General features: G+C 44.4%; 1 protein-coding gene across 2 annotated transcripts; it reads right to left on the bottom strand.

Moving 5' to 3' along the window:
* Positions 1-416: 416 nt before the first annotated feature.
* On the bottom strand, positions 417-24,680 carry ZNF217 (zinc finger protein 217). Of its 2 annotated transcripts, XM_065893110.1 has the most exons (6): positions 24,477-24,680; positions 11,741-13,508; positions 7,919-8,035; positions 6,077-7,591; positions 4,506-4,637; positions 417-2,609 (listed from the first exon to the last, which is right to left on the bottom strand). In XM_065893110.1, exons 2-5 carry the CDS (start codon positions 13,131-13,133, stop codon positions 4,528-4,530), a joined length of 3,135 nt encoding a protein of 1,044 aa, XP_065749182.1. In that variant the 5' UTR covers positions 13,134-13,508; positions 24,477-24,680; the 3' UTR covers positions 417-2,609; positions 4,506-4,527. The 2 variants fall into 2 exon arrangements, with proteins under 2 accessions (XP_065749182.1, XP_065749183.1); XM_065893111.1 differs by lacking the exons at positions 4,506-4,637; positions 24,477-24,680 and having other exon boundaries at positions 2,566-2,609; positions 11,741-13,133.
* Positions 24,681-26,319: the final 1,639 nt, after the last annotated feature.

Here is a 26,319-nt window from a genome sequence, read left to right on the forward strand (position 1 = left end):
GGTTAAGATTAAAATCGGGTTAAGAAACCCATCAACTAAACCAAGTAAGTGGATCTTGTTTGGATCCTGACTGCAACTTACCAGTTGTCAGAAGACGTTTCTGAGACAACCAGGGAATGCAGACAGACATGGAGGTCAGTTATGAGAAATCGTTTTCCGTTTAGTTAGGTGTGATCAGGAAGAGCCCTTATCTGTTAGAGATACTTAGAAGTGTCTGAGGAATGAAATTAAATTATATCTAAGATTTGCTTTAAAATACTCAGGAAAGGGGTGGGGAATCACAGAGACTGGCAAAGTGTTGCTGAGAGCACATGGGGACTCATTATATCTATTACGGTTTATGTCTAAAATTACATTTATAAAAAGTTAAAACAAAATCAGAAAGCAGGGACACAAAAAAGACCAAAGCCCAAGACTGCAAAACACCAAATCTATATTTACATCCATATATAATAACATAACTTTAAGCTGAAATATATCATAAATAAAACAAGTAATGTCTACGGTTTGACAACTTAAGTATCAACAATTAAAATAAATCAAACTGGAATGAAATAAATACATAAACAAAAATCCAACAGATTGTACCTCTATTATATGTACTGTTGTCTCAAAGAAAAAAAAAAAAAACACAAAACCAGTAGTATCCCAATAGTTAATACTGATGGACAAAAAAAAAGAAAAAAACGTATTTTGGAGTACAAGGGCTGTGGAAAGAAAAAAAACTGATATTTTTATGCACTCAGAAATGTGGTTAAAAAGGAGAAATCTGAAAGCCCCCCAAAATTTCAGCATAACACGAACTGACTTGTTTTCAAATAGATTTGGTGATTTTTTTTTTTTTTAAATACAGATTTAAATTTCAGCCCTCTATTATCATGTATCCCCTTTTAGGATTTATATGTATCATCACAGCAAGCTTTCTGTAACACTCATTGGATTAGGTAAGGATCAGGTCAATCATCTTGCAAATGTGTTAATCTTCAAAAGTAGGCTATAAAAGTGCAAAACTATGAAAACAAAAATCTAGATTATGTACATATGGCTCAGCTTGTGAACAGGAAGAAAGGTAAATAGTGTACATTTTCCTGATACAAAGCACTTCATCACGATGCCAGCAGACTGATCTCAAACCAGGTCTCCCTTTTCACCTGGGAGTTAAGACTTTTCTATCGAGTAGGTGTCATGTTGCATAATGAAAACAAACAAAAAAAATCAGGATTCTTTGAGGACATTACCCTTGCTCTAATGGAGAAGGGCAGGGCAAGAAAAATTAACAGTGCAAATTTATTTTTGAAACAGTTTTGTTAATGAAGTATTTTGTGGTCGCTAAACCCAGGTACTGCAGAATACACTCAGCCATGGACAGCAGATTAAGAAAATAGAAGTTTAAAACATCTAGTAAGCCAGCTGGTGGCTAGTCTCTCATTAAAACCCAAATTGCATGTACACTGAGAAAAACGCTGCTGCTTCAAAACAACCAAAAATGGGAAGACAATTGAGGTCTCAAAACAGATTACCTCTCCCCTGAGTACCAGAAAACTCAGCCAGCACGCACTCCTGCAAAATCCACGTGTCTGTAATTAACCTGAGTGTGTCCACAGTTAACCCAAATGCCAGACACACCAAGACTTCCAAATGCAAACCTAAAATTACTCCAAAACTTTCATTTCTTTTAAAATTGTTTCCAATATATATATAATTCACATGTACAATTTAGTGTTTATATTCTTATATATGAATTTAGGCAAATGCCAGAAAAACCCAGGAATTGTCCAACAAAAATGATTAATTTGATAGAAAACAAATTTAAGTAACTCCACATACGATTTGGTATGCTTATTGAATGTGTGGCTGGCCTACAGAGGAAATGTTTCCCTGTAGATACACACACTTAAAAATCCCGCAAACCATGCCATTCCCTCAGAAAAGGACTGTGGATCTGGGTCTTTCTCAGATGACATACCGAAATTTGCAGTAAAAGGGCACCAAATTCAGAATGGCTGATCTCCGTACATGCAGCACATATTCATAGGGGGTCAATGCTTCTGTTAACAATTCTGTTAAGACAACAGACTGCGGAGGATTTAACAGAATACAAATCATTGAGAAATTCTTTTTTAAAAAACATACATTTTAAATGAAAGAGGACAAGTAGCAGAAACATGCTCCAAGTGATGAGCAACATTAGAGAAAAGAATACACACAGTTTTAAACAAGCAGGTTTACAACATATATTTACAGTTTTACCTGAGGTGCAAGCGTTATATACTTTCTCCCTATCCCACCCCCCAGCCCAAATGATTTCTTTTCAGCAGCGCTCAAGTATGCAAAAAAACTCCACTTCTTATTTGGTCAATTCTAAAAAAAATATTATTCAGGGCAAAATAGAGATGTCCGGTCTCCATTTGTGTACAACCCAACTGTTCCAACTATAGTTTTTATTGCTATTTGGTACAAAAGTTAACAGAACAACTTTACAAAACCGTAGTGTTCTTTATATATGTACAGTACAATCACAGCTTATTTCAGTAGCTTTCACCATCTGCTTTTTCAAAAGATGAACTAATTCAGTTTCATGGAGAGTACACATTTATATCCATCAAGACCTAAGGCGGGGAGGGGGAAAGGTTTAAAAATGATTAGGATAAAACTAAATACAGTATACAAAAATCTTAAGAAAGAAAAAAAAAGTATAATAAATAGAGCTAAAGTGATCTAGAAATGCAATGGGTTCCATTTAAGCTTAAATTTTGTGACCAAAGTCTCAGGAGTCTAAATAAATAAAAGCTGCACTATTTAGGGGGTGCTAATATATACTTAACAGTGATTTAATGAAGATGATTTAACCAAGAACCAGAATTCATATCTGACAGTTGCCAAAGGCAACTACCACCTATAAGAAACTCTGGAAGTTTATACCCTATGAAAGGGAAATTCACGGCACAGAGTGTAACAGTATTTGTTCAGCCAACACCTATCGACTTGTATGGCTGAAATTCCCAGCGATGGGCCAGCCACTGAATGAAGGAGACCCCTCCTCAGCTTAGCTCGGAGTGGAAGCCCGACGCACAGGTAAGATGGGCACAAATGGGTAAGAACCACAGCTCAGACGGAACACAAACAGGGAAGCCCCAGTTCCCGGCAAACATTCTGCAGAGATGATATGTGAGCTGGTCCTGAAGTCTCAGAACGAGGTTGTTTGGCAAAGAGGGTGCAGGAAGGATGTTCCCGAGGAGAGAGAAATGCAAGCAGAGTAGCCCAGAGGCTGCAGGAAGAGGCCGGAGCTGGATAAACAGGACGGTTCCCATCTGCTGTTACATGCAGTGCAAATAATCTATTGCTTACAACCTATAAATTTTCTGTTTTCAGGTTTTAAGGCAGAGTGGATTTAATCTCATTCCTGTAATGACACCAGTCTCACACCACTGGCATCACCTGAGCGGGGAGAGAAGGATGTAGAGCTGCAGAGGCTGACGGGCCCCATGTGTCCCAGTGAAAACAGAAGAAGAAATTCTGCCCTAGTCCATGAGCCTTTATCTCTGTACCTAGATCTAGCAGGCACTCAGTCAAGAGTCTGCTCCATGGGGATATGGTGGTGGTTTGACAGGACAAGAGTTATCTGGGAGGGAACTAGATCGGTCCATGAGCCCCAATCTTTCCATTCAATTTATTTTTAAAAGCGTCCTAGTGTGACTCTCACACAGACATCATGCCCTCTGCCCAAACTTGGAAGTAACTAAACTAACACGTGTACAACTCCAAGAACACTGAGGCTTTGGGGTAGCTACCGTTAGATACATTTGCCATGTGAACCAAAAAGTCAAAATAAACCTACTTGCTCTGTCCCACTCCCCTCCCCCAACAAATAAGGATTTATAAAGGCTTTGAACAAGCTCTTAAACTGGAGGGTTGGGGCACAGGCCTTGGACTGTGCAGACCTACGACCAAAAGTAGGCAGAGTAAGGCGCTGAGCAAGTTACATAATCCGAGTCTCAGTCTCCATATCTGTAAAGTGGGCACAGGACCTCCTAACCCAGGGATCGGCAAACTTGTTCTGTAAAGGGCCAGACAGTTAATATTCTCGGCTTTGCAGGCCATGAAGTCCCTATCACAATTACCCACCCCTGCTGCTGTGGCACCAAGCAGTCACAGACAATACGTAAAGGAATGGATGTGGCTGTGTGCCAATAAAACTTTATTGACAAAAACAGGTGGCAGGCAGTTGGCTAACCCCTGACCTGATGCTGTAAGAAGGATTAAATGAGCTGATGGCGACAAAACACTTCACTCAACGCCTGGCATGAAACAAATGCTTAGTAACTTCCAGTTGCTATTGTTGTTTTTACCATTATCATCGCCGCTGATATGCAGAGACCGGGAGGACTCTGTTTTAAGACACTTCAAAAGTCAAATTCAAAGCAATTTTACTTTTTATTATTATACTGGATAAGCCAGATGGTTTATTTTCAATTAAGTAAAATCAATGCATTATATGTGCTCACCTTTCATCCCCAAAATAGGGAATCAAGTTTTTTTGTCATTTGGTCGGTAGTGTGCGCTCCCAATAAAATTCTCATAGTTCCTCTTCTGTAGCATGCTGCTAGATAAGTGTTGATAGGACACAGGCCTTTTTCCTGATTGAAAAAAAAAAAGCATAAAAGGGCATTTAGAATTAAGTTCAACAGTTAGGTAAAATGTGTGGGATGTTAGAAGTCAATTTTCAAAATTCCTAACTGATAATGTGACCAGAACACATAAGATGCATACATGTTATAAAGTTACTTACAAGGTGAAATGTTTTTAAATGCCATGAGGATATTTCTTAGCACAGAATTTTAAGTCACTAAAGCTAAAATTATCTAAGTGCTAGGTGGTCATCAGTAAAAATTAAAAAGCTAAAAGGAAACGGCAGCATAAGGATTTTAAAGCTTTGTGTATCATGAACCAAAACTGTGTGGAGGAGGAGGGAAAAAAAGACTGATTTACTTGCAACACAGAGCCTTTTCTCTTCAAGTAAAGACACAGTTATGACTCATGTCCATTTTAAGTGCCGAGGAGGGGGAAAAAAAGGGACGCTTCTAATCAAAAGGCTGCAAAAATTATCTCTTCATCAGAATCTTTATAAAAGTCACTGGACTATATGAAAGCACTTGTTTAATGTGCTGTCCCTACCAGATCAACTGGCATCAAGCCATCCTTGACAGAGCATGGTCACCACACAGAATCTTTAATTTGAAATAAATACAAACTGAGAGGGTCAAAATGGATTTGTCCCTTTGGGACGGACAAACCTGCAGAGTTTATATCCGTCAAAAGAAGGCATGGTGGTTTCATCATGTTTTCCAAGGGGGACAGGTCCCCACGACACTCTGATCTACTTTTTTGCAGGCACAGGTATGTGTCAGACACCTCTATGAAACTGTCATGAGTTAGCAAGGGCGTTGAAGACACCAAAGTGTCTATGAGCGTAATGGACAATATGGGGAAAAACCGTGCTTTCTACAATTCACTTAACTATTTAACAAAGGCTAAAGAAGGCAGTACAGTTCTGTAAGTCTGAACATCAAGCTGTGCAAAGGATTGTTTAACCAGCAGTTCTTAGCCTTCTGCTCTGGTGGATCAAGGGTCCTCATGGGTATTTACTGAGCACCTCTGGCACCACCCTGTGCTGGGCACCTGACAGGGCTGCATATCAAAGTTATATAAAACGCATTTTCTGCCCTGAGTGAGTTCACAGTCTAGTAGGGGTGGTGAGACATGGACAGAAGTACCCCACCTCCGGGCTCCCACCTCCCAGGCTGGGCTGGAGCGCTGGACGCAACACACACACGCAAAGGAGAAAACTGGACAGTGACGAAGTCAGGTGAGCGGGCGTAAGTGACACCTGACATCAGACTCCTGGGTCCTCAAGCGCTTTTCACCATCCTCCCAACCAGGGAGAAAATTAAAAGAGCGAAATGAAACACTGGGGAATAAGCTTTCATCCTGTAGGGCTGAGTTTGGCGGCCCCGAACCACTGCCCGGTCTCGGAACGTCTCGCCCTCCCAGAAGCCCCCATCTCTAGGACACCCACCTTCCAGCGCCGACCCGGCCGCAGGGCCCGCGGGGCCGCAGGGGAACAGGGCTCCAGCCGCAGCGAAGGGCTTCTGCGCGGGCAGCACGGCCGCGTCCGCCTCGCCGGTGGCCAAGAAGCGGGGCCGCGCAGGCAGCGAAGTGGGCGGAGGGCACGCGCACTCGGGGGGCAGCAGCGACGTGAGGCCGTGCACCACATGGAACTTGGGGAGGTCGAAGGGCCGCCGGTAGTGGGGGCCGGGTTGGTCCCCATCGCGGGCCGGCGCCCCGACCCTTGGCCGCTTGGGGAGCGGCTCGTCCGGCTCGGCGCCGCGGCCGCAGAAGTAGTCCCGGGCCGGTGGCGCCCAGAGGCCGTCATTCCTGGGGGTGTGGTCACTGCAGCCATTGAGGGCGCCGCCTGGGGCGGGCTGCGCCGGGGCCCCGGCAGGAGGCTGAGGCTTGGGCTTGGGCTCCAGCCGCTTGGCTTTATCCGCGGCCGGGGTCGCGCTGGCTTTGGCGAACATCTCGGAAGGCGGCTGCCGGGCCGCGGCCCCCGGCCCCCCAAGGCTCTGCGGCGGCCGGTGGGACTTCAGGTTGCTGGGGGCTAAAGTGCTAGAGTCGATCCCTGAAGTCAGAGGGGCTTTGCCGGGCCCCGGGGGATTGGGCTTCGCTTTCTCGGGCGGCAGGGGTCTGGGCTGCGCTGGGAAGGCGGGCCTGGGCTTGGGCTTGTAGGGATTCGACAGGGGAGGCACATCTTTCCCCAGTAAAGCTGGGGGGCATCCGGTCCGTCGACTTCGAAGCAGAGACTTGTTCCGACAGTTTCTGTGGCTGTCTGGGTTGTACTTATGCTCCAGTCTCTGGTGCATCGTTAGAACCTCTGGATAAAATGTCTTGAAGGTGCAGAACGGGCAGGTGGTACTCGTGGTCACACTTTTACCCAAAGAAGCTGCCGGGCAGCAGTGGGAAGCCCCGAGGGATAAGTTTAAGGGCTTCTCCTGACAGTTGGCATCGACCTCCGCTTTCTTCTCTCTGTGGCCGACCTGGACGTGATGGGCCGCCCGGCCGTCTGGGTGAGGGGCCACGTCCACTTCTGTTCTGCAGGTGAGGTTGTGTGCCTGAGGTTCAACTGCTGATCTCTTTTTTAACACGTCCAAATAAGCAGGGGCAGGATTTTTGCTCAGTTTATCGGCACTGTCATCAGCTGCGTTTTTACTGAAATCCTGAGTATCTTTGTGTACTGCTAAGAGGACAGCACTGCCCAGAATGTTCTGAAAGGCAGGGGCCATCCCCTTCAGTTGCTTTGCAGGTGAGCTGCCTTTAACATCTTTGGCACCGTCAAAACATCTTTTCTGATTTTTGGTCTGCGCACTGTCAGCGGTCAGAAGTGCATCTTCCGTCTCCTGGCTTTTCCCCTCGCTCCTGACTTCAGCAGCAGCATCGGTCTGCTTGTCCTTGTGATGTCTCTCCAGGTGATACCGCAGAGAGGTCTTCTGGGCCGCAGCATAGTCACAAAATTCACATTTGTATGGTTTTTCACCTAAAACAAGAAATGTCACTCTATTACAGAAGTTTATGGAAGGCATCGAAACAAATAAGACAGAGAAAATGGGGTCCTTTCCTTTTCCCTTCTTGTCTATTAATCTTCACATCCAGGATCTGTCATGAGTTGTTTGCTTCATCGCCCTTTCTACCCCAAATATTTGAAAACGTGAACACGTCTTTAATTTAAAAAATTAAAAAGCACACTTTAAAATTATCTCAGAATATCTGAACAACAACAACAACAACAAAAAATCAGACACAGAACTACATCATAATCCTCTCAACTAATACATGCTGTAAACAAATCTAAGAAGTTCCTTACCTGTATGTGTTCTGAGATGAATATTGAGGTAATAATTTGAACGGAAAAACTTTCCACAATAACTACATTCTCTTGAGGATGTAAGATGCTTTATTTTTCCTCCATCATCATTTTTATCTTAAAACAGAAACAAAAATAATTCATGTAAGAAGATGGCTCAAGTATGTGAACACGGCGAGCTGACTTAAAGATTCTTGATAGAAACATTTTTGGAAAGTATAAAATAATTTTTATATTAGGTATTGGCTAAAAACGTGCCAAATGTTGCTTTGAGGTTGCCTGCAGTATTAAAGCAAGTGTGCATCAGTTTTTTTTCGGAGCACAGCAGAGTTCACTGTTAAAGATTCAGTTCTTCATCTACCTCGATCACAGGACCATTTAATAGACTGAAACCAACGGGCAGCTGTCCGCTCTCCCAACAAGTCTGAGACACGCAGAACCTGGCAAACTCAAGCTGGACCTGCACACAGGCTGGAATATCCAGATTCTTCAGAATAAGTAATTTAGAAAACCCAGCCAATACAAATCATCGACTTTCCCAACCACCAGAGGAAAAGCTTTTTACCTTAAGCAAGTTACCACTAGAGGGCAGTGAGCACATCTTTACAGAAAATAAAAAAGCTTGGCCCTGGGCAAACACCTAGGAAAGTTTGTCAAAATTTAGCAACGTTTTTGGAAAGCAGGTTGTATTACCCACAAGCACTCACAAGGGCTAAATGTACCTGACAACTCAAAATCTGTCCCCAAATGACCCGGGGTTGAACTTTAAACTTCACTCTCTGCAGCCTGATCAGAACAGGGGAGTAAATGAAGGTCCTGGGGGGGCCACTAATGAGAGGAGGACACAGCAGCCCTCCCAGACAGCCGTGCTGCGGTTAAAGTATCGGCTTGCCATATATGGGCATAAGTTCTAGATGAACCTCCTCTTATATTATTAAATTATGTCATATTACATAAATCACAATATGACTACAACGTAAGTCGGGTCATCTCTTTAAATTTAGCATAACTTGTCCTTTTGCCTTGGAAAACTGTAATTCCCTACTAAATGGCCCCTTCCTGGCTCCTTCCACATTCCGCAGTCTAGATTATAGATTTCACTGATTTTAAAAAGCAACTTATAAGTAAACCACGGTGAGCCTCCAGATACAATAAAGACGGGACTATATAGGGAATTCCCTGGCGGTCCAGTAGTTAGGACTCCACATTTTCACTGCCGAGGGCCCAGATTCAATCCCTAGTCGGGGAACGAGGCACAGCCAAAAAAAAAAAAAAGACAGGACTATAAAATCTCTGTCACCCCTAAACTTCCCTGAAGACAATGTAGCCACCTCTAAACCTCCAGACACGCTAAGACAGCAGAGACAACCCTTGATCTAAAAAGGTGTCATGAAGACGTTTAAAAATAATTTACATGAACAACGATTATTAAAGCTATTTGTAGCTTAAAGTTGAAAACAATAAATTATTTACTCTGCTTTTTGATCTTAAAAGTAAATCTAAAGAAAGCGAGGCTGATAGTACATAACAATAAAATAAATCTAGACTAGAAGACCACATCATAATATTAATTCATGAAAGTCCATTCCCTAACGTAGAATGCCCAACTCTCTTTCTGACAATCACACCCAACTCTGTAGCTGGGCTTGCACCTCACTGCAATTTCCTACTTCCAGCTATGTGTCAGGATTTATGGTATGTTGCATCATATCCCAAACGTTATGAAATGCCTTTATTCTAACACAAAGTGCATGAAACGTCCACATCTACCTGGTTCCTGCTCCTTCAGCACCACCTGTGATTTTGCTTGTGCTGCCCTTTAAAGGACTTTTTATAAATAGGCAGTTGAAATCATCCTTGGGAGGTGGAAGACAAGGGTCAATGAACCCATTTTGTAAACAGGGAAATCAGGGCAAAGAAAGGTTAAGCAACACGAAATGGGTCACAGAACAAGGCGGTGGTAGAACCAGACTCAACGCAAGTCTTGGCGCTCCCAACTATCATGGGCTATTCTATCTGCCTGCCGACTGGGCCCAAGTTTTCCACCCAGTTCTGCCCACACCACCTACTGGCAGAATGTGACCGGCTAGCTCATTTCTTTCAGGGCACCGGGGCATCTATCTCACAGGCCTAATTACCTCCCCATTACTGCAGGCCCACGAACAGCACTGCCACTAAGAGGAATCACTTAGAAAACTGGAGGGCTGGTTTCAAGTCATGTTTATGATGTCATTAAGACACCATAATGCGTTTTCTAGATTTCTGAAAAATGAAGATTGTAAGCACGCTAAGTGCTAGGTTTCCTGTCTCCCAGGAAACTCTAAACATGCTAAATATTTGATATGAAAACTGCTGCTCTCACACCCATCCTGTGATCAGAAAAAGAACTGGGCACCAGCTTCAGAGAAGATGTATTATCTGGTCACATTCACCCTGGATCTCACACACGGGGTTCTTAGAGACATCAACACACAGTCAAGTTACAGTGCAAGAGGCCAGCATGTTTAAACCCAAGACCAGTCTGTAAACGATACCGTTTCTCTAAGACTAATTCATGATCTCATCATTCCTGTGTTGATAATGCAGGGGTTTATTCAGTGTTCTCCAGCAGCAGAATCCTCTGTTCAAACAAAATATTATTAAATGGGTAGAGAAGCTGTGGTTTACGTGAAGACGGGCACGATCTGAACCACAGGTGGAATGCTCTGCCCTAGATGACGCCCACTGGGACTCAAGAGATAGGTCAACAGGACCTCAGCGATGGCTTCCGTTTCCCATAAATGCCATCGGTACATTAGAATTTTGACTGAGCAAGTGAGATCTTTACATCATCTTTGGTGTGTTCACATTCTCTTTACTTTACAAATTGTTTCAGTGAATGAACTATGAATGAATACTTGCCCCCAGACACAAAGGATAGGGGACCAGGCAGCACCAAATGGCCTAATACTCTTTCTCTGATTGACAACCATTCCCAGTACTGATCTGTGCCCACAGATATCCGTTTGGAATAAACGTGTGAAATCTGGCCCTTGACAGAAAGGGAAGTGCACTGCATATAAGGATAACTTGTTTTTATAGATTAAGATCAGAAATGCTGGGAAACTGTAAGGGAAGGCCAGCATCTCTCAACTCTGACACTACTGGGACGGGTGGGGGGCGGGGGGGGGGCCTGCCCTGTGCCTGGGAGGATGTGTAGTGCATCCCAGGCCTCCACTTACTGGGTGCCAGCGGCACACACACCAACACAGTGGTGACGACCAAAACTGTCTCCAGACAGTGCCAGATGTCCACTGGGGGCAAAACTGCCCCAGCGAAGCAGCTAAGCCCGCGAACCACAACTACTGAGCCTGCGCTCTAGAGCCCGCGAGCCACAACTACTGAGCCCGCGTGCCTAGAGCCCATGCTCCGCAACAAGAGAAGCCACCGTGATGAGAAGCCCGCGCACTGCAACCAAGAGTAGCCTCCGCTCGCCCAACTAGAGAAAGCCCGTGTGCAGCAACAAAGACCCAACGAAGATCCAACACAGCCAAAAATTAATTTAAAAGATTGGTTTAAAAAAAATAAAATAATATGTGTCTCTTGTTAGCAAAGTATGAAATCACATCACTCTTAGAACAGGAAGAAACCTCGATAAGCCTTATAACTCCACCCTACTGTTACAGAAATGAGAAAGTGAAGGCCCCGAGAGGCTAAGGGACTTACAACAGGGGGATGACACCAGAAACAGCCGGCACTCAAACCCACCTCCCCACCCTGGTAACCGGCTAGTGTCCTCTGGCACCGAGCAGAGGAGGGACAGTGCACCACCCAGCAGCTTACCCAGGTGGAGCCCTTCTGGAAGCCCATCCTCGGACCCGTCTTCAGAGCCACCTTCTCGATCGATGGCTCCGTTCTCCTCCAGGGTCGGGGGCAGGTCCGGAGAACAGGTGCTCGGCTGCCTGCCGTCCACTGACATGGGTGGCGACTCGGCATCGGCCCTACGGTCCTTCTTGTGCACCCGGGAGTGCAGGACCAGCTGGTGGTAGGTTCTGAAGGCTTTGCCACACTCGGAGCAATGCGTCGGTTTCTCTTTGTTACTGGCTAACTTGGGGTCTGCGTCCACGGAAGGCACTTCACCGGCGGGGTGTCTGGGCTTCTCCTTATCTTGTGAGAGACCTGGACAACCGCTTTTACTTGTCTTGGACTTTCCGGAACCTTCGGGATGGCTTTTATTCGCATTCCAAATTTCCCCCAGCTCTTCTTTGTCTGAACAGGACTCATCGTTGTCGGTGCTCCCCTCCTGGCCCGGCTGCTCCTTCACCTCTCGGCACACAGCGACCTTCCCTTTGGTGGCCAGCTGCCAGGCTTGGTAGGTGGTGAACGGGTCCAGCTGAGGTATCCATTTGGCCGGCTTCTTCGCGACCTCAGGGTGAGACCTGGGTCTTAGGTTTAAGAACTGCAGCAACTCTTCCCCCGGAGACGGCATTCCCTCCTGCTGCGTGTCTGTCTGTGAGCTGCGGGTACCGGAAGCAGTGTCTTTGGTGTGCATCTTCCTGTGATCAATGAGACTTTCTTTATTTGGAAACAGAAAGCCACAAACCATGCAGATCTTGTAAGGAGATGAGACGCTCTCAGCTGTGTGCTCCTGCACCACCTCGTTGATGGTCACCGGGCTCTCCAGGCCTGGCTGTGGTCTGCTCTTGGCCCCCGATTTGCCAGTGTGCGTTCGCATGTGATTCTTCAGAAACCAGGGCTCCTTGAATCTTCTGCCACACACATTACACCCGTAAGTGAAAGAGTCCTTGTGTTTCTTCATGTGGATCTCAACGTCGAAGGCGGCTCGAAACGTCTGCCCACACACTTCACAGCAAAGTTCTTCGTTTTCCTTGCAATTCTTATCCTTTGGAGGTTCTGTTCTCACCTGAACTTTATCAAGAGGACTCAGATACTCTGCTTCAACACGCAGAACGGCGGGCTCACAGAGGATAGGCCGATGTTGCATTAAGACGTGTTTATTGAGGTCTTCCGAATGTGTGAAGGTCTGACTGCAAAACATGCAGTCCAAGGGCATATACCCTTCTATTTGGATTATGTTTTTCTCCTGCGTGGCTCTGAAAGGAACAGCGGCAGTCCCTTTTATTGTCATGGCATCATCGATCTCCATTTGGGTGCCAAGAGAATTGCCAATAACTTCTGGTCCATCCATATACATCAAGAGGGATTGAGTTGGCATGTTTCCTGTCTCTTGAGGATTGTATATAAAATTAGAATCTGGGTGAGGAATCTCTGGAGTTGGAATAAGGCCACTTGTAAAGACTTGTCACTCACACGCCCAGCAGCCCGAGGCTTCAAAACTAGAGCAAGTATGTTATGAAAATTCAAAAGAAAGTGTATATTCCTCTGACTTCTTATCTTCAGAAGTCTCAGGAAGCTTAGTGATAAAAACAATCACTGGATCTTTCCACAAACCAGGCAGACAGACTCCCCAGTGCTTGGATTCAGAGATGAGTCAGCACAAAGCATTAGTTCTCTTTGTCTTCATCAAGTGAGTGATTCAGTTGAGCAAGAAGTCAATTCCAGCAACCTGGAGACAAGGGATTTCCAAAACCTAGAGGAAAAAAAAATAGAAACGGCTATAGCTCCAGTCAGAGAAAAGAGAAGGCTGGCCGATGACTCACAGTGGTCCTTCCCACGAAGCACAGAATGTACCTAATTCAGCTGCTTCACTTTTAACTAATACAGCGCATCCTGTTAAAGTGCTCGTTAATTAAATCATTAGCATTTTATCCAGTCAGTACCCTTATCAAACTGCCAGAAATTCATGCAGTTAAACTGAAAACCTGGTGCTTTAATGATTTACATCTAAAATGTAAAGTTTCAGGACAGAAACTGTCAATTTCAGCTGAGTATGTTTTAACTGCCATTAAAACGCACATGTGTATCCTTACAAACAACCTGTATAAGTATAGAGACTATAAGAATTGTAAAAAATAACAATAAAAGCACTTTAGGTAAAATTTCAAAAGCCAAGAGTTTCAAACTGTCTTACAGACAAATCATACAAGAAACACAAATGCCTAAAAGCACACTCAAAGATTACCCATACATAAGTCAACAACATAAGCACAAGAAAATGGGACCCTTTCCTAAAATCCCCATTCAAGAAACACACCTCAGAACCGCTGCTTCTCCTGGCAAAGCAGAACCCTGATATTGATGTATTTTGGTTCACTGGATATTCTGGCCTTCATTCCACTGCCCAAATCCCAGTTTGCTTTTAACAGCGTCAGGCAGGGTAGGGCTTCCTTGTCCAAACAACAAATATACACAAAGCTACTCTGTGAATGTACACATTTAAAATAAAATCCTCAACATAGCTGGTTCAACATGGCTTAGTGTTTCATCAGAAAATAGATCCTCTCATTTCTAATCCACCTTTCACATATGCACTGGCCAGGTAAAAAATGCATGAGTTGATTTAACTCTACAGGGTCCGATTTAGAAGCTAATTTTCACTCTTGGAGAAGAATTAACCTCTAAAGCCAACACCCTCCACCTTTACAGCAAGCACAGGAATTGTTTTTAAATAGTCCCAACTCCTTTAACTGAAGTCAGTTAATTCTACCCAAGAAAACAAAAAGACATGCAAACTATTCCCACCACAGTCAACATTATATTAAAAAAACACACACAACTTTCCTTCTCTCCACTTCCTCAAAGAGCAAGGAAGGGCCTGTAGGCTCAGAGGAGGAGGAAACATTTCTTCCACTCTTTACGCTCAAAGAAAATTCTCATACTCCCTGTTATCTTTAGTTTTGAGTAAACTAGATCTTTAACATTAGGCTTTTCTAAATAAGACTGCAGATCAAAGTTTAGGGTACAGAAAGAATGGACTGAAGTGTTTTATCTTAATTTCTTAGTCTTTTGTTGCAATCACAGTGGAGGATAAACACATGGGCTGGCTACCAGCTGCTGGGTAGGACAGAACAGAACACTCCAGAGACCTGAGTTCCAGTCCTGGCCAAGTCACAACCTTAAAGCTGGCACCACTACATACCTTACCTTTCTCTGTCTACTTAATGAGGGTGGTTAAATTACAGGACCACTTGCCAGGTTCCAAAACTCTGTGGTCCTGGGGTTAGATCTACATTTATGGATAGACATACTCAAAAGAATATTTAATGATTATGCTAATCAAGATGTTAAATGATATTTGGATCTGTGATTGATAATTCGGGTTTCTGTGTAGTCATTTACTCATTCAACAAATATTTACTGAGTGCTAGTGTCCCAGGTAATATTTTAACTGAAGAAAGTAACAGCACACACTCTAGAAAAGCAGTTCTCAAACCCGACAACACTGTTTTCACTGGCCAACAGCTGAATGAGAAAGAGAAAAACTGCTCAATGAGCTCTACACAAAGCTATGTGAATTAATTCCAATCTGAATAAAGATTGTCCTTTATTTGAGGTCCTTTCTACTTTTTGATGCCAAAATACCCTTTTCATAAAACAAAAGAGTGGCAATAGCAGGCTTTTTTTTTTTTATGTCCTAATTTGGCAAAATCAAAGTCCCCCAGGTCAGACCTCAACATATTTTTTTTTTTTTTATAAGAAATTTGACTAGTCTGTGACATTTTTAAGTTTGGGGGAACTCCACTTTTCTATAAATAATCTTTCCCCAAAAGACACCAATCCTAAACTCAGTATCTGGATCAAACATGATGTGGGTACATCCCTATTATTTCCCACATGGGGTAACAGCATATACTGGAAATTCCTGTCTTAGAAAGACAGTTTAGTTTCAACTCTATCTCTGAAATGTTAAATATCTGGGTTAAGTTAAGTCATCATCAGCTTCCAACACAAGACCTAAAGGATTGGTAAAGGAGGGTAGTGGGAAAAACCTTCGGAGAAAGAAGACCTTCAGTTTTGCCCAAGAAGGTGAACAGGAGGGAGGAAAGGATGTCCCAGGCCAGAGAATCTTGGGGTGCAGTCAGCTGGGGAAGAAGACCCTCCCAGGCAAAACCCAAGGACTTCTTCCTCCAGGGAAGTTTCTGGGACAGATTCTGATGGTCATTAACTGTGCCCAGCTGTCCCCAGCACTAGGGTCACAAGCAATCCTTACTATTCTCCCAAAAGATACGAAAACTATGGGCCACTCCCTTTAAAGTAAGATCCCAGGGGCAGAGATCCTGTCGGCCTGGCTCACTGCTGCCCCCCAGTGCCTAGAAAGGGTCCCTGGCACAGGGTGAGGCTCTCAAACACCACATATAATCAGTACAGGTAGAGAATGAGTACGTGTATTTTTGGCCACAGTCACCAACCGTAACTGACTTGATATTAAAATTAACTTGAATGTTCATCAAGACTTCTACACAGCTATCTGAGGCTGCCATCTAATTGCCATTTTCTGCAATGTTAAGAGTATAATAAAAAATGAATCATATATAATCATACCATAAAGTTAACTAGTAGAAGCAAAACTGCATCACTTGGCTTTATAACCACTCTCCTTATTGACCTACCAAACCCAAAATGCAGGGCCTGCTAGGGACATCTCTCTGAGCAAATACCCTCAACTCGACTTAGAAAACTAAATGCAAACAAAACACTTCCTTAAACTATACATCAATAACTACACTCAAAATCAGTCTGCTCAACAAAAATCAAAAATCTTTATAGAGTGCCTGTAATAATAAAGACTTTAATAATAACAGAACTTAAGGAAACCAGACATCGTAACCTAATTACTGGTAACAGCAACAGATCACCATTCCAACTGAAGGAAGTGTGCACACACAGGCTCCCCAGCACTTTCGGCGTTTCCATGTATGGAGCACACGGACGCCAACAGTACGCCAGTGGCACTGCTGATAAAGTGAATTGTCTGTCTCGACAAAGAACTGGATATGGAGGGGGTAGGGAAGACGTTATAAACCAACACCTACAGTCTAACTGCTTTTAGTTTGAAGAAAAGTGAGCATTCTGAACACACTCAGCTTACTGAAAGGCGCTCAGCAAAAATGTTTTTCAACGTCTAAAACAAGTTTTCTTAACCTTTACTCAGGTTAATGACAGCACTTGACCATCAGCCAGACACACCTAAGGCACCTAAGGCAAGAGGTTATTCAGTATAACCTAATATTTTGAGCGAATACTAGGGTTTATATTGTGATCACTTAAGTAGATACTTTTAATTCACCACAACATAAGCTTTGAAAAGAACAGAAGCCATAACTGCTACAACCACCTGAAATATAAGTCTGGTGTTCTTTAGGTCATTTATCTCTTTTTTTTTTTTTTCTTTTTTTTTTTGTGGTACGCGGGCCTCTCACTGTTGTGGCCTCTCCCGTTGCGGAGCACCGGCTGCGGACGCACAAGCTCAGCGGCCATGGCTCACGGGCCCAGCCGCTCCGTGGCATGTGGGATCTTCCCGGACCGGGGCACGAACCTGCGTCCCCTGCATCGGCAGGCGGACTCTCAACCACTGCACCACCAGGGAAGCCCCATTTATCTCTTTTTAAAGCAGATATTCATCTGTGAGTAAATTTACTATGAATTCTGCAATACCTACTGACCTTGAAATTAGCAAATACTGATACTGCCCAGTATACAACACGTAATGAAAAGCACCATAATCTGTGTTTAAGCACAGTAGATTAGAGGTGAATGCCACCTTGCTGACAGTGTTCATTTGGAAATACTGTTCTTAATGTACAGCTGTACTCAAACTGTCGCCTTTAGAGACCCCACATCCCTACCTCGGCTGAACAGGTTATCTGACATGTCTTGGCATGGAATATTTATTACCATAGTATGGAGCGATAAGGTATTCAAGGCCCTCAAAACCTGTCAAAAACACTTAAAAATTCTATTTATAGTCAAGTAATTTGCAGTATTCCTACAAATCTACTCCCCCTACCACCACCCAAGTTACCTAAGCGTCCAAATAAATGATCACTAAAACATTCAGTCTAAACAAACTACTAGTCTCCGGCCAATTCATTTGTATCCTTTAAACTTCAAAATTATCTCCAAGATGTGGTTAGGAAACTGCCGGTTTTTCTATAGTTTCCCTTCTCTATTTTGCACATACTATTTTTTCCTTAATCTGACAAGTGAAGAGAACTCTACAAAGTAATCTACAGTGGCAATCAAAACCTACAACTTTAAATCCTTCAACACTATTGCAAGGAAATCACCAAGGTCACACCCACTGAGCAGATGGCCAACCCAACTTTCCTAACATAGCTGTGGAAAGATGTTTAAAAGTTAAGCGAGAGAGAAAGACTAAAACATTCGCAGTTTACATTCAACATTACAATCTATTCGAAAGCAAATGATTGTTCAAAGGCAAAGCTTGGGAAGATCCGATGGGATAAAGGCTCATTTTCTTGAAATTCTGTGTAGGTGCTCGGTGCTACATGGGATTAGAGACCAAAGTAGGATAAAAATATACTCCTACTAGCATATTTCAGCGTCATGATTAAGAACTCTGCCTGATTCCTCCTAAATTAATTAAGCTTGATAAACGATCTTAATATGAACTTAAAACACCACATATTAAGTTTTAGTTTTATCAATATTAACAGATACTGTGGCCTGTAAACTGGCTTTTAAAAATTCCATCTTGACGTGAAAAGAAGAATTATAAGGGAAATTAATTGTTTTAATTTTTACTTAAGCACACTGCTATCGTGAGTTTCTATTATTACCACTTAACCAGTACTACCTTAAGTATTTTGCAAAAATTTTGGACAGGACTAACTTCAGAGAGATTTCAACTAAAAAAAAAAAAAAAAAACTACCTGTATTCTTTAACTCTCTACAAAGAAAACACTGCACACACACACACACACACACACGTGTGTATATGTATTTGTATATCTGTGTGTATATAACACACACAGATATACAAATCACTATAACCATCATATTACCCATTACCCTACACAACTACACCTCTTTTTCCACAGTGCCTAATGGTGAGTGTTCTTAATTATAGCCAATTTAACCAACTTCAGATTATATATAAACAAGGGCAATGCCTTTTAAGGCATGAGATCTTTCTTTAGCCACATTTAAATATTCCCCTCCCCATCTCTGTTGAGTAAATACTAAAGCTGTATGTCTGGCTCTTTCAAATCACCTATTTGCTCTCAAAAATAAGAAAAAAAAGTCTCCCTTCAATTAATACAATCACTGCTCAGTAGACTTATATACTGAACTGAAAAGAACTTATCCACTAATTTAAAAAACACAAAAACACTTCTTCTGGTATAATTGAACTGTTCTGAGGTTATCCTGATTTGTTACAGGTAGGAAATATAAAAACAAGTGTTCTTCCTAATGCTGACTCAGGAACAATACATATGTGGACTCAATTTCCAGTCCATAGAACTATATTTTAAATTCAGAAGGTTCCCTGACACACTAGAAACTAATGAACACCAACACACAAAACATTACACGAACCCGTTAAAAAACTAGCAGCTCACTCCAGGACTGCTCTCCCACAGCAAGTGGAGGGCCGTACAGGCCAAGAGCAACTCTGGTAAAGCTCGAGGACAAAGGGTAAAGAATTAAACTAATTCTCTCATACAAGCTATTAAGCTGTCTTTTCGGGTTTAGTAATTTTATTTCTCAACTTTATCACAAGATTACCAAACTGGCCCCAAATTTCCAGTAACTCAGTTATGTTGTTACCCTGGGCAGGAAGTTATGGGGATGTTCAGAAGAGTCCGTCAACAAATGTTCAAATATACAGTGTTCTAATGAGCATTCCAAGCCGAAGCATAAATGAGCAACGTGTGGTGGCACCTGGCTGACAGGGGCTGCCCCTCTATTTATTAGGAAGATAGATTTATACAAGCATTGAGCTTACTTATCAATAGCTGCCGATTTTAGGAAAGGATGGTCCCTGTCCTCCCACTTCCTCAAAGTCAGATTTCTTTCTATCTGCCCTCATGGTCTCAATTCCCAATCCTTTGCCCTACATACCACTGCAAATTTGCCTAACCATAGTATCAGTTGGAGAAAAATAATCCAGATCACCTTACTGCCAAAAGTCAACATTTCACCAACATTTCAGAAGGTTTTATACTGCCCCCAAATGAGGCCATTCAGCTATGATGATCAAGCTTCCCTCCCGCAGATTTAAGAAATTTCCTGCTGTCTTTGTGTAACTCATTCTTTCTTCCACGTGCATTTAAACTAGTCAGCACCCCTCCCCCAAAGATCTGAAGATGAGGCATACAAATCAAGACTCTTCCACTGTCACGACTTTCATTTACATGCTGTAACTAAACTCTTCACTATTTAGAGTATTTAATATGATTGGATTCCTCTAATTCCACTTCAGTGGCTGTTCTGTAAATACCTTCCAGGTTTTTTTTTATTCTGCAGCACACCTCAGCAATTTGAAAACTACTCAGTATATTCCAAATAAAGTCATTTAACTTAAAATCTCCTTACATTTATTTTATTCTACAGGAATGAATACTCATCAGTTTATCCAACTGTCTCATGTGTTTCATTCTTACTGTGTAATTCTGAAGCTTGAAAATACATAGCCATTGTTCAGTTCTTTGACTTCACCTTTCCAATTCATCTATTAAACACACTACTACACAATTAAACTGAAATTAGAAATGAACCATTTAAAACAAGTCATACCCAGCAACCTAGAAAACGCTTACAGGCCATAGTGGCATCTGTGAGCTGGAATGATCTGAAATGACTTTTCTTTTTTTTTTTTTTTTTTGAGCAAATGGAAACAAAGCTTCATGTAAGATGTAAAAAAGGTCCAATCATTTATAGTCTTAAGAGAGATAAAAGTCTACCTTTTTTTTTAAAGTAGTAGATTGTAAGCAGTAAAGAATCATTAAAACTACTCAAAAGTTCTTATCAACCAATATCATGTTTGCCACAACTGTGAGAAAAGAATGTAATTTTACAAAGTGGGAAAACAGCACATCTTTTGGGACCCCTGAGGCTCTAATCAAGCGTATCAGAATTAAGAGTGCTCTGGGTTGGCAAAGCAACCCTGCTGTGGCAAAAACAGGCCATTTCATCATAAATGTTGTTAAAGGAGAGAGAAGTGATTAGCATTTATCTGAAATGAGGAGACAGAGGGACTCTGTCCTTGCCAGGCCATTATATTCCTTAATTATTTCATCAGTTTGTAAGTGACTTGATGACTGAGTCTTATTTCCAGATTTCCTCTTGAAAAGGACCACTGGAAGGGGTTTTTATTAAAACAGGGGCTGCTATTCCTCCCTGAAGTTCCACTGCCAAAAATGGAGGATTATTAAGAGAACACAGACCGACCTCCACCTTAAACCTTTTTACTGGGAAAGTCAAAACCTTCACCCCTCCCTCTTCCTCCCCTACTTGGAAAAAAAAAAAAAACAACCAAGCTGTTATCTAAATCGATTCTTCAGGACAAAGGAGCAAAACATTTTCTACAAGTTTTATCTGAGTGGTGTATTAGTTCCTTTTTTTGATTAAGAAGTGAAAGGGAATAATATGAACCCAAGACAACTACTAAACTTCGATCTCACAAGTTATTAAAAACACACAGCAAAGGTCAAACGGCAGTGTTAGACGGTGTTGTGAAGATAAAAGGACTGAAAGAAGTTGGACACGAAAGAAAAAAGTCTGTGTCCTTTACCTAGAAAAGTCATAATCTTCCCCTACTCCCTCCTCCAGCATGCAAAATCAATGTGCAATTCTAAAGGAGCAGCCTCCCTCGTCTTGCCAAATAATTAAAATTCCAAACAATCGGATTATTAACCCTATTCTACCAAACAAGCCAAATAAATGATACATTTTGCCTGTAGCTATTGACAACTGAATTTTTAAATAAGTCCCTGCCTCTGGAATTCAAGATTTATATAACTGATTTAAAATGGCAGCAATGTGGGGTGGGGGTCGACTTCCACTAAAACACCAGGATTAAACACACACACACACACACACACACACACGCACACGCACTACTACAGTCTTTAGAATACTAAACAAAACAGTATCTAAAATAAACAGGACTTCTCAGAAAAAGTCATCTACCATTAAGGACACACCTTAAAAGTTCTTAGCACACATTAACTAAGCAAGCACAAACTAGTGGTTTGACTGTTACACTTTTCAGACAAGAAGCAATTAGGTTATTGCTCTACACTTGTCACTACTGCGCTAAAGGCTTTTTAGAAAATCTAGATCTATTACTCATTCTCAAAGTATTACAAAATTCACTATTTTAAGTCTTATTTGCTATCAATCAATCCCCCCATCCATTCCAGGGGGGAAAAAGTACAGTCGAAAACATTTTAAATGTACTTCTTGACACATACAAAAGAGAAGGTAAAGGCCTCCTAAGGACCCCTACCTAGTGGCCAGGCCTGGCTGGCAGCTGCTGTTACCCTGCCTTTTCTTTTGTTGGGCTTAATCTCATGTCAACTCATTCAACCAACTCAAAAGCGATGAAGACATAATTGAATCAACCTGAACTAAATCAGACCTAGGCTTCTTAAAACATACACCTTAATGATTCCAAACGATCTAGAAAACTAGGAAACCTGCTCGTTTGCACGGTGGTCAATAACATAGGACCCCAGACCGGCCAAAGAACCACTGCACCCGCCTGTCTTTAATACACGTGAAGGAATGTTCAAGCTTAACGCTCCAAGCCATATAGGCTGATCCAGAAAGATAAATTGAGGCTCAAGGAATTTCAAAGGGGAACAACACAGCAAAGCCTCAAACTCTGAAGTGACTATCCTTTTCTTGGAAAAAGCAACAAAATGAGAGAAAAAAAAGTTTACACTGCTCCAAGTGTGAACAAGCTGCTTGGGGTCCCAGAAGTGGCCACTGGTGGCCCTCTCCTGCTCTCTTTAATAAGCCCTGGGGGGAAACTGCCTCCACCCACCCACCCCACCCCCACCCACCCGCCCAAGAATGCGGCTTCCCGTCCTCGGTGGCCCTACCCTGAATCCTAAAATGTGGGCTCCAACGCGGGACTTGAACTTCTATTCCGACCCCCGGGGCGCAGGTACCGCGGCCTGCGCACCCCGCAGGCCAGGTCTGGCCCCCTCGGAGCAAGACCGCCCGGGCCATCCCAAATCCAGCCTCCCGGGGCCCCCAGCAGCGCCCTCCTCCCCCTCTCCCTCCCCATCCCGTGCGGCTCGCATTTTGGGGCCAAATCAAGAGTGAAGAGGGCTCTACATCTGAAACTGAGCGGTCTCGCCACTCTGCGCCTCCTGGCAGAAACTTCCCTTTTAAAAAAAAAAAAGAAACACTTTTAGGCTAACATTTCAATCCCTCCTGCCCTTTAGAGTTCCTAGTTCTGCTTCCAGCTGGCTTTGCGTTTCCCACTAGAATTGAGTGATATATTCTTAAAGCATTTAAGGGTTATTAAAAAAAAAAGTTAAAAAAATATTTTAAAATTAAAGGGGGGGGAAAAAAAACCCTTATCACACATACAGGAAACGCAGCCCGGTGCACCGCCTGCTCAGGGGTGGGCAGAGGACCGGGGCTCCCGGGGACGGATTTGGGGGCGCCCGGAGGGCTGGCTGGGGCGCGCGGCCGGGTCCGCGGCGAGGCCAAGCCCCTCCCTTGGCCCCTGTAGACGCGCCCTCCGCCCGGCCCGTGCGGACGGTCCCGGCCATTGTTTGCGGGGGATGCCTGTAAGGACGCATTGTTTTGGCTGTTTCCAACTTGCCCCGGCCCCTCTCGGGCCATAGCAGGGGACCCCGCGCCGGCCCGCTCCCCTCCGCCCGCGCCCCACGGCAGAGTTGGCAAACGGGGAGACCTGCCCGGCGGAGCCACCCAACTTTTCAGAAACAGCCCCCCACGCAGCCCCCGAGCTCCCTCCGGCGGGCCCCTGGCTCCCGACCCAGGGAACGGGGCACTTCTCCGCCCCCAAGCCATCTAGACTGTTTCCCAGAGTAAGTGTGATGGTCAAACACAGTCTGTGCACACCGGGGGCTCGCCCGACACCTTCTCGCCAGTGGAATCGCTCAGAAGCCAGGAGGGGAGGGGGCGCCCTAGAGGAGCGAAATAGAGAGTAGGAATGGTGGGGGGGGGGGGCCGGCGGGGCGGGGGAGCCGTCCGGGGAGGGGACGAGATAACGAGCACGAGAAACTCGAGGGCTGGCTCGGGGGACGCCGGAGGGGCGAGACGAGGAGCCCCCTGGGGCCCCGCGGGGGCGGGGGGCGCGCCCCCTTTACCTGCGGCTCCGGCTCCTCGGCCATTTCCTCGCTCGGCGGCGGCCGGGACTGAACTGACACCACACGAGCGAGCCGAGGTTTGAATGAGGAGGGAGCAGGCGAGGAGGGGAGGGGGCGGGGAAGGCAAGAGGGAGGGGAGGCGACGGGGAGTTTCTCTCGGCCTTTTGTGCGGACACCTCCCGGATTCCGCGCCCGCACCGGCCCCCCAAAAGAGACTGGGGGCCACTGCGCGAGAAGCGAGGCCATCCCCCAGGGCGCCTCGGGGCTTCGCGCCTTGAAGACCCCCCCAAAAGGAGCGTCCCCCACCCCCACCCCCGCCTGGAGGATTTGGGGGCCGGGCTCACCTCAGGCGCGGGGCTAAGGTGAGCGGGGCGGGGGTGCTCACGGGGGTCAAAGGCGCGGGCGCCCCCTACTCGTCTGCGCGAGGACAGTGCAGGCGCGGGGGGTCCCTAGAGCCGCCGGGGCGCGGCGCGTCAGGCGCAGGGGGACTGTTCGGTCAGAAAGTGCTCAGGGAGCAGCTGTTGCGCCCTCCCTCGGCCCGGCCGCTCGGAGACGCCCCGCCTCCTGCCTTCACCGGCCGCCCGGCCACGCCCTCTGCCACGCCCCCACGTCCACGTGATCTGCGCAGGCGCGCCCCTGCCCCGCCCACCGCCACGGACCCCCGCCTCCCGGACGCGAGCGAGCGGCCGAGCGCGCGCACTCCCTGTTCTCGCCCTGCCACTCCCGCGCACGCGCGCGCCTTTCACCACCCCCACAACCCCCGCCTCCCGCCATCCGGCTTCACGTGGCCCGCGCGCGCCCCGGCGGTTCCAGTGACAGGTACGCGGGGAGGGGGCCACGAGGGCAGCGCGCAAGCGCAGTTCCAGGCCTCTGCCTCGCCGCTTCCCCCTCCCATGCAAGGTGTGCCCAGGCGAGGGGAGGGGCTGGTCGCCCGAACTCCTGGGTCATCCTGCATTACCAACAAACGAAAAGCCTTTACCCCCATTTGGGTAGGTTAGAAGGCAACTGTGCACAAACAACATTTTTTCAGATTTTCTTCAAGCATGAGAAAGGTCGATAAGATAAGATGATTAAAATATTTTTTAAATTAGTATCTCCGTAAAACTACTTTTAGTTGTTCCTATTTTTCTGAAAGGGCTGAGCTTGCGCTGCTATAACTTGAGGTTTCTAAACTTGGCCTAGATGCCAAGAATCCACTTGGCTTTGATAGAAATCCACGTGGATGAAACCAGGCTTAAAACTGGAGGAAAAAAAAAAAAAAAAACTAGCCTTCCCCCTCCCCTTAATTGAAAGCGTTTCGCAACTATTCTTTTTATTTGCTCACTAAAAAAGAAAAGGTTATGATTCCGAAGGCCAGTGATATTCCCCCATTTTAAGTAAGCCCCAAGGAGGAACCAAAGAAGCAACAATCATATCCACCAAGTTCTCTGCCCCAAGATGCAAACGAATGCAAAAGTAAAGGGTGCTACGTTAAGTCACCACAAAATAGCCAAGTTTGTTTTGTTGTGTTTTTTTTATTGGCCTTTGGTGTGTCCAAAATGGAAAAACTTAAAACATATCAAGAAAGGCCCTTAAAGTATATTTTTAATAAATCAGGACAAAAAAAGCCCTACATAAATGCTCCGCTGGTGAGCAGTGCAATCCTTAATAAGTAGGAAATGGAACTTGAGAGACAGTTTCTCAGCAAAGGGGAAGAATTTGCCAAGTGTGATGTTTTGCTGTCATTTTATATATAACTACTAACCCCACATATGGTCTGGTTAGTCTTTTTTAAAAAGGAAGTGAACCAATTACTTACTCACACTTAATTAATTAGCAGTTCCAGAAGTAGATTCTTAAGCCAGAACTCTTTTTTTTTTTCCTCACTCAAGTACATTGATATTGATCACTTCTAGTACTAGAGTTCCTTTTCTCAGGGAAGATGAAAATCTTTGTTTAAAATATTTTTTAAAGTCTTACAGTCACATACCAAAATACAGTCCATAGACACACTCTTCCTAAACAAGAAACTTCATTTAACTTACCAAAACAAATGACTTCGGGCACTACTACAAAACAAAGAAACTATGAACAAGTGAAACCAAACTGAGTCTTCACATAAGTGTAGCCTCACTCTACATGTTAATAGATAACCTTTGAACTCTGAAACCTTGAAAGCTGTAAACACAATAGCACTGATAGTTAAAA

Source organism: Phocoena phocoena, chromosome 15, assembly GCF_963924675.1.
Source record: "Phocoena phocoena chromosome 15, mPhoPho1.1, whole genome shotgun sequence".
NCBI lineage: Eukaryota > Metazoa > Chordata > Mammalia > Artiodactyla > Phocoenidae > Phocoena > Phocoena phocoena.

Bases quoted from the DNA above. Each gene is read 5' to 3' on its own strand.
- ZNF217 (XM_065893110.1), bottom strand. From the start codon at position 13,133: ATGCCAACTCAATCCCTCTTGATGTATATGGATGGACCAGAAGTTATT. The intron at 8,036-11,740 runs GTAAGCTGCTGG...TTCTGTTTTAAG, and splicing joins TCCAGAAGGGCTCCACCTGG to ATAAAAATGATGATGGAGGA. The intron at 7,592-7,918 runs GTAAGGAACTTC...TTCTTGTTTTAG, and splicing joins TCATCTCAGAACACATACAG to GTGAAAAACCATACAAATGT.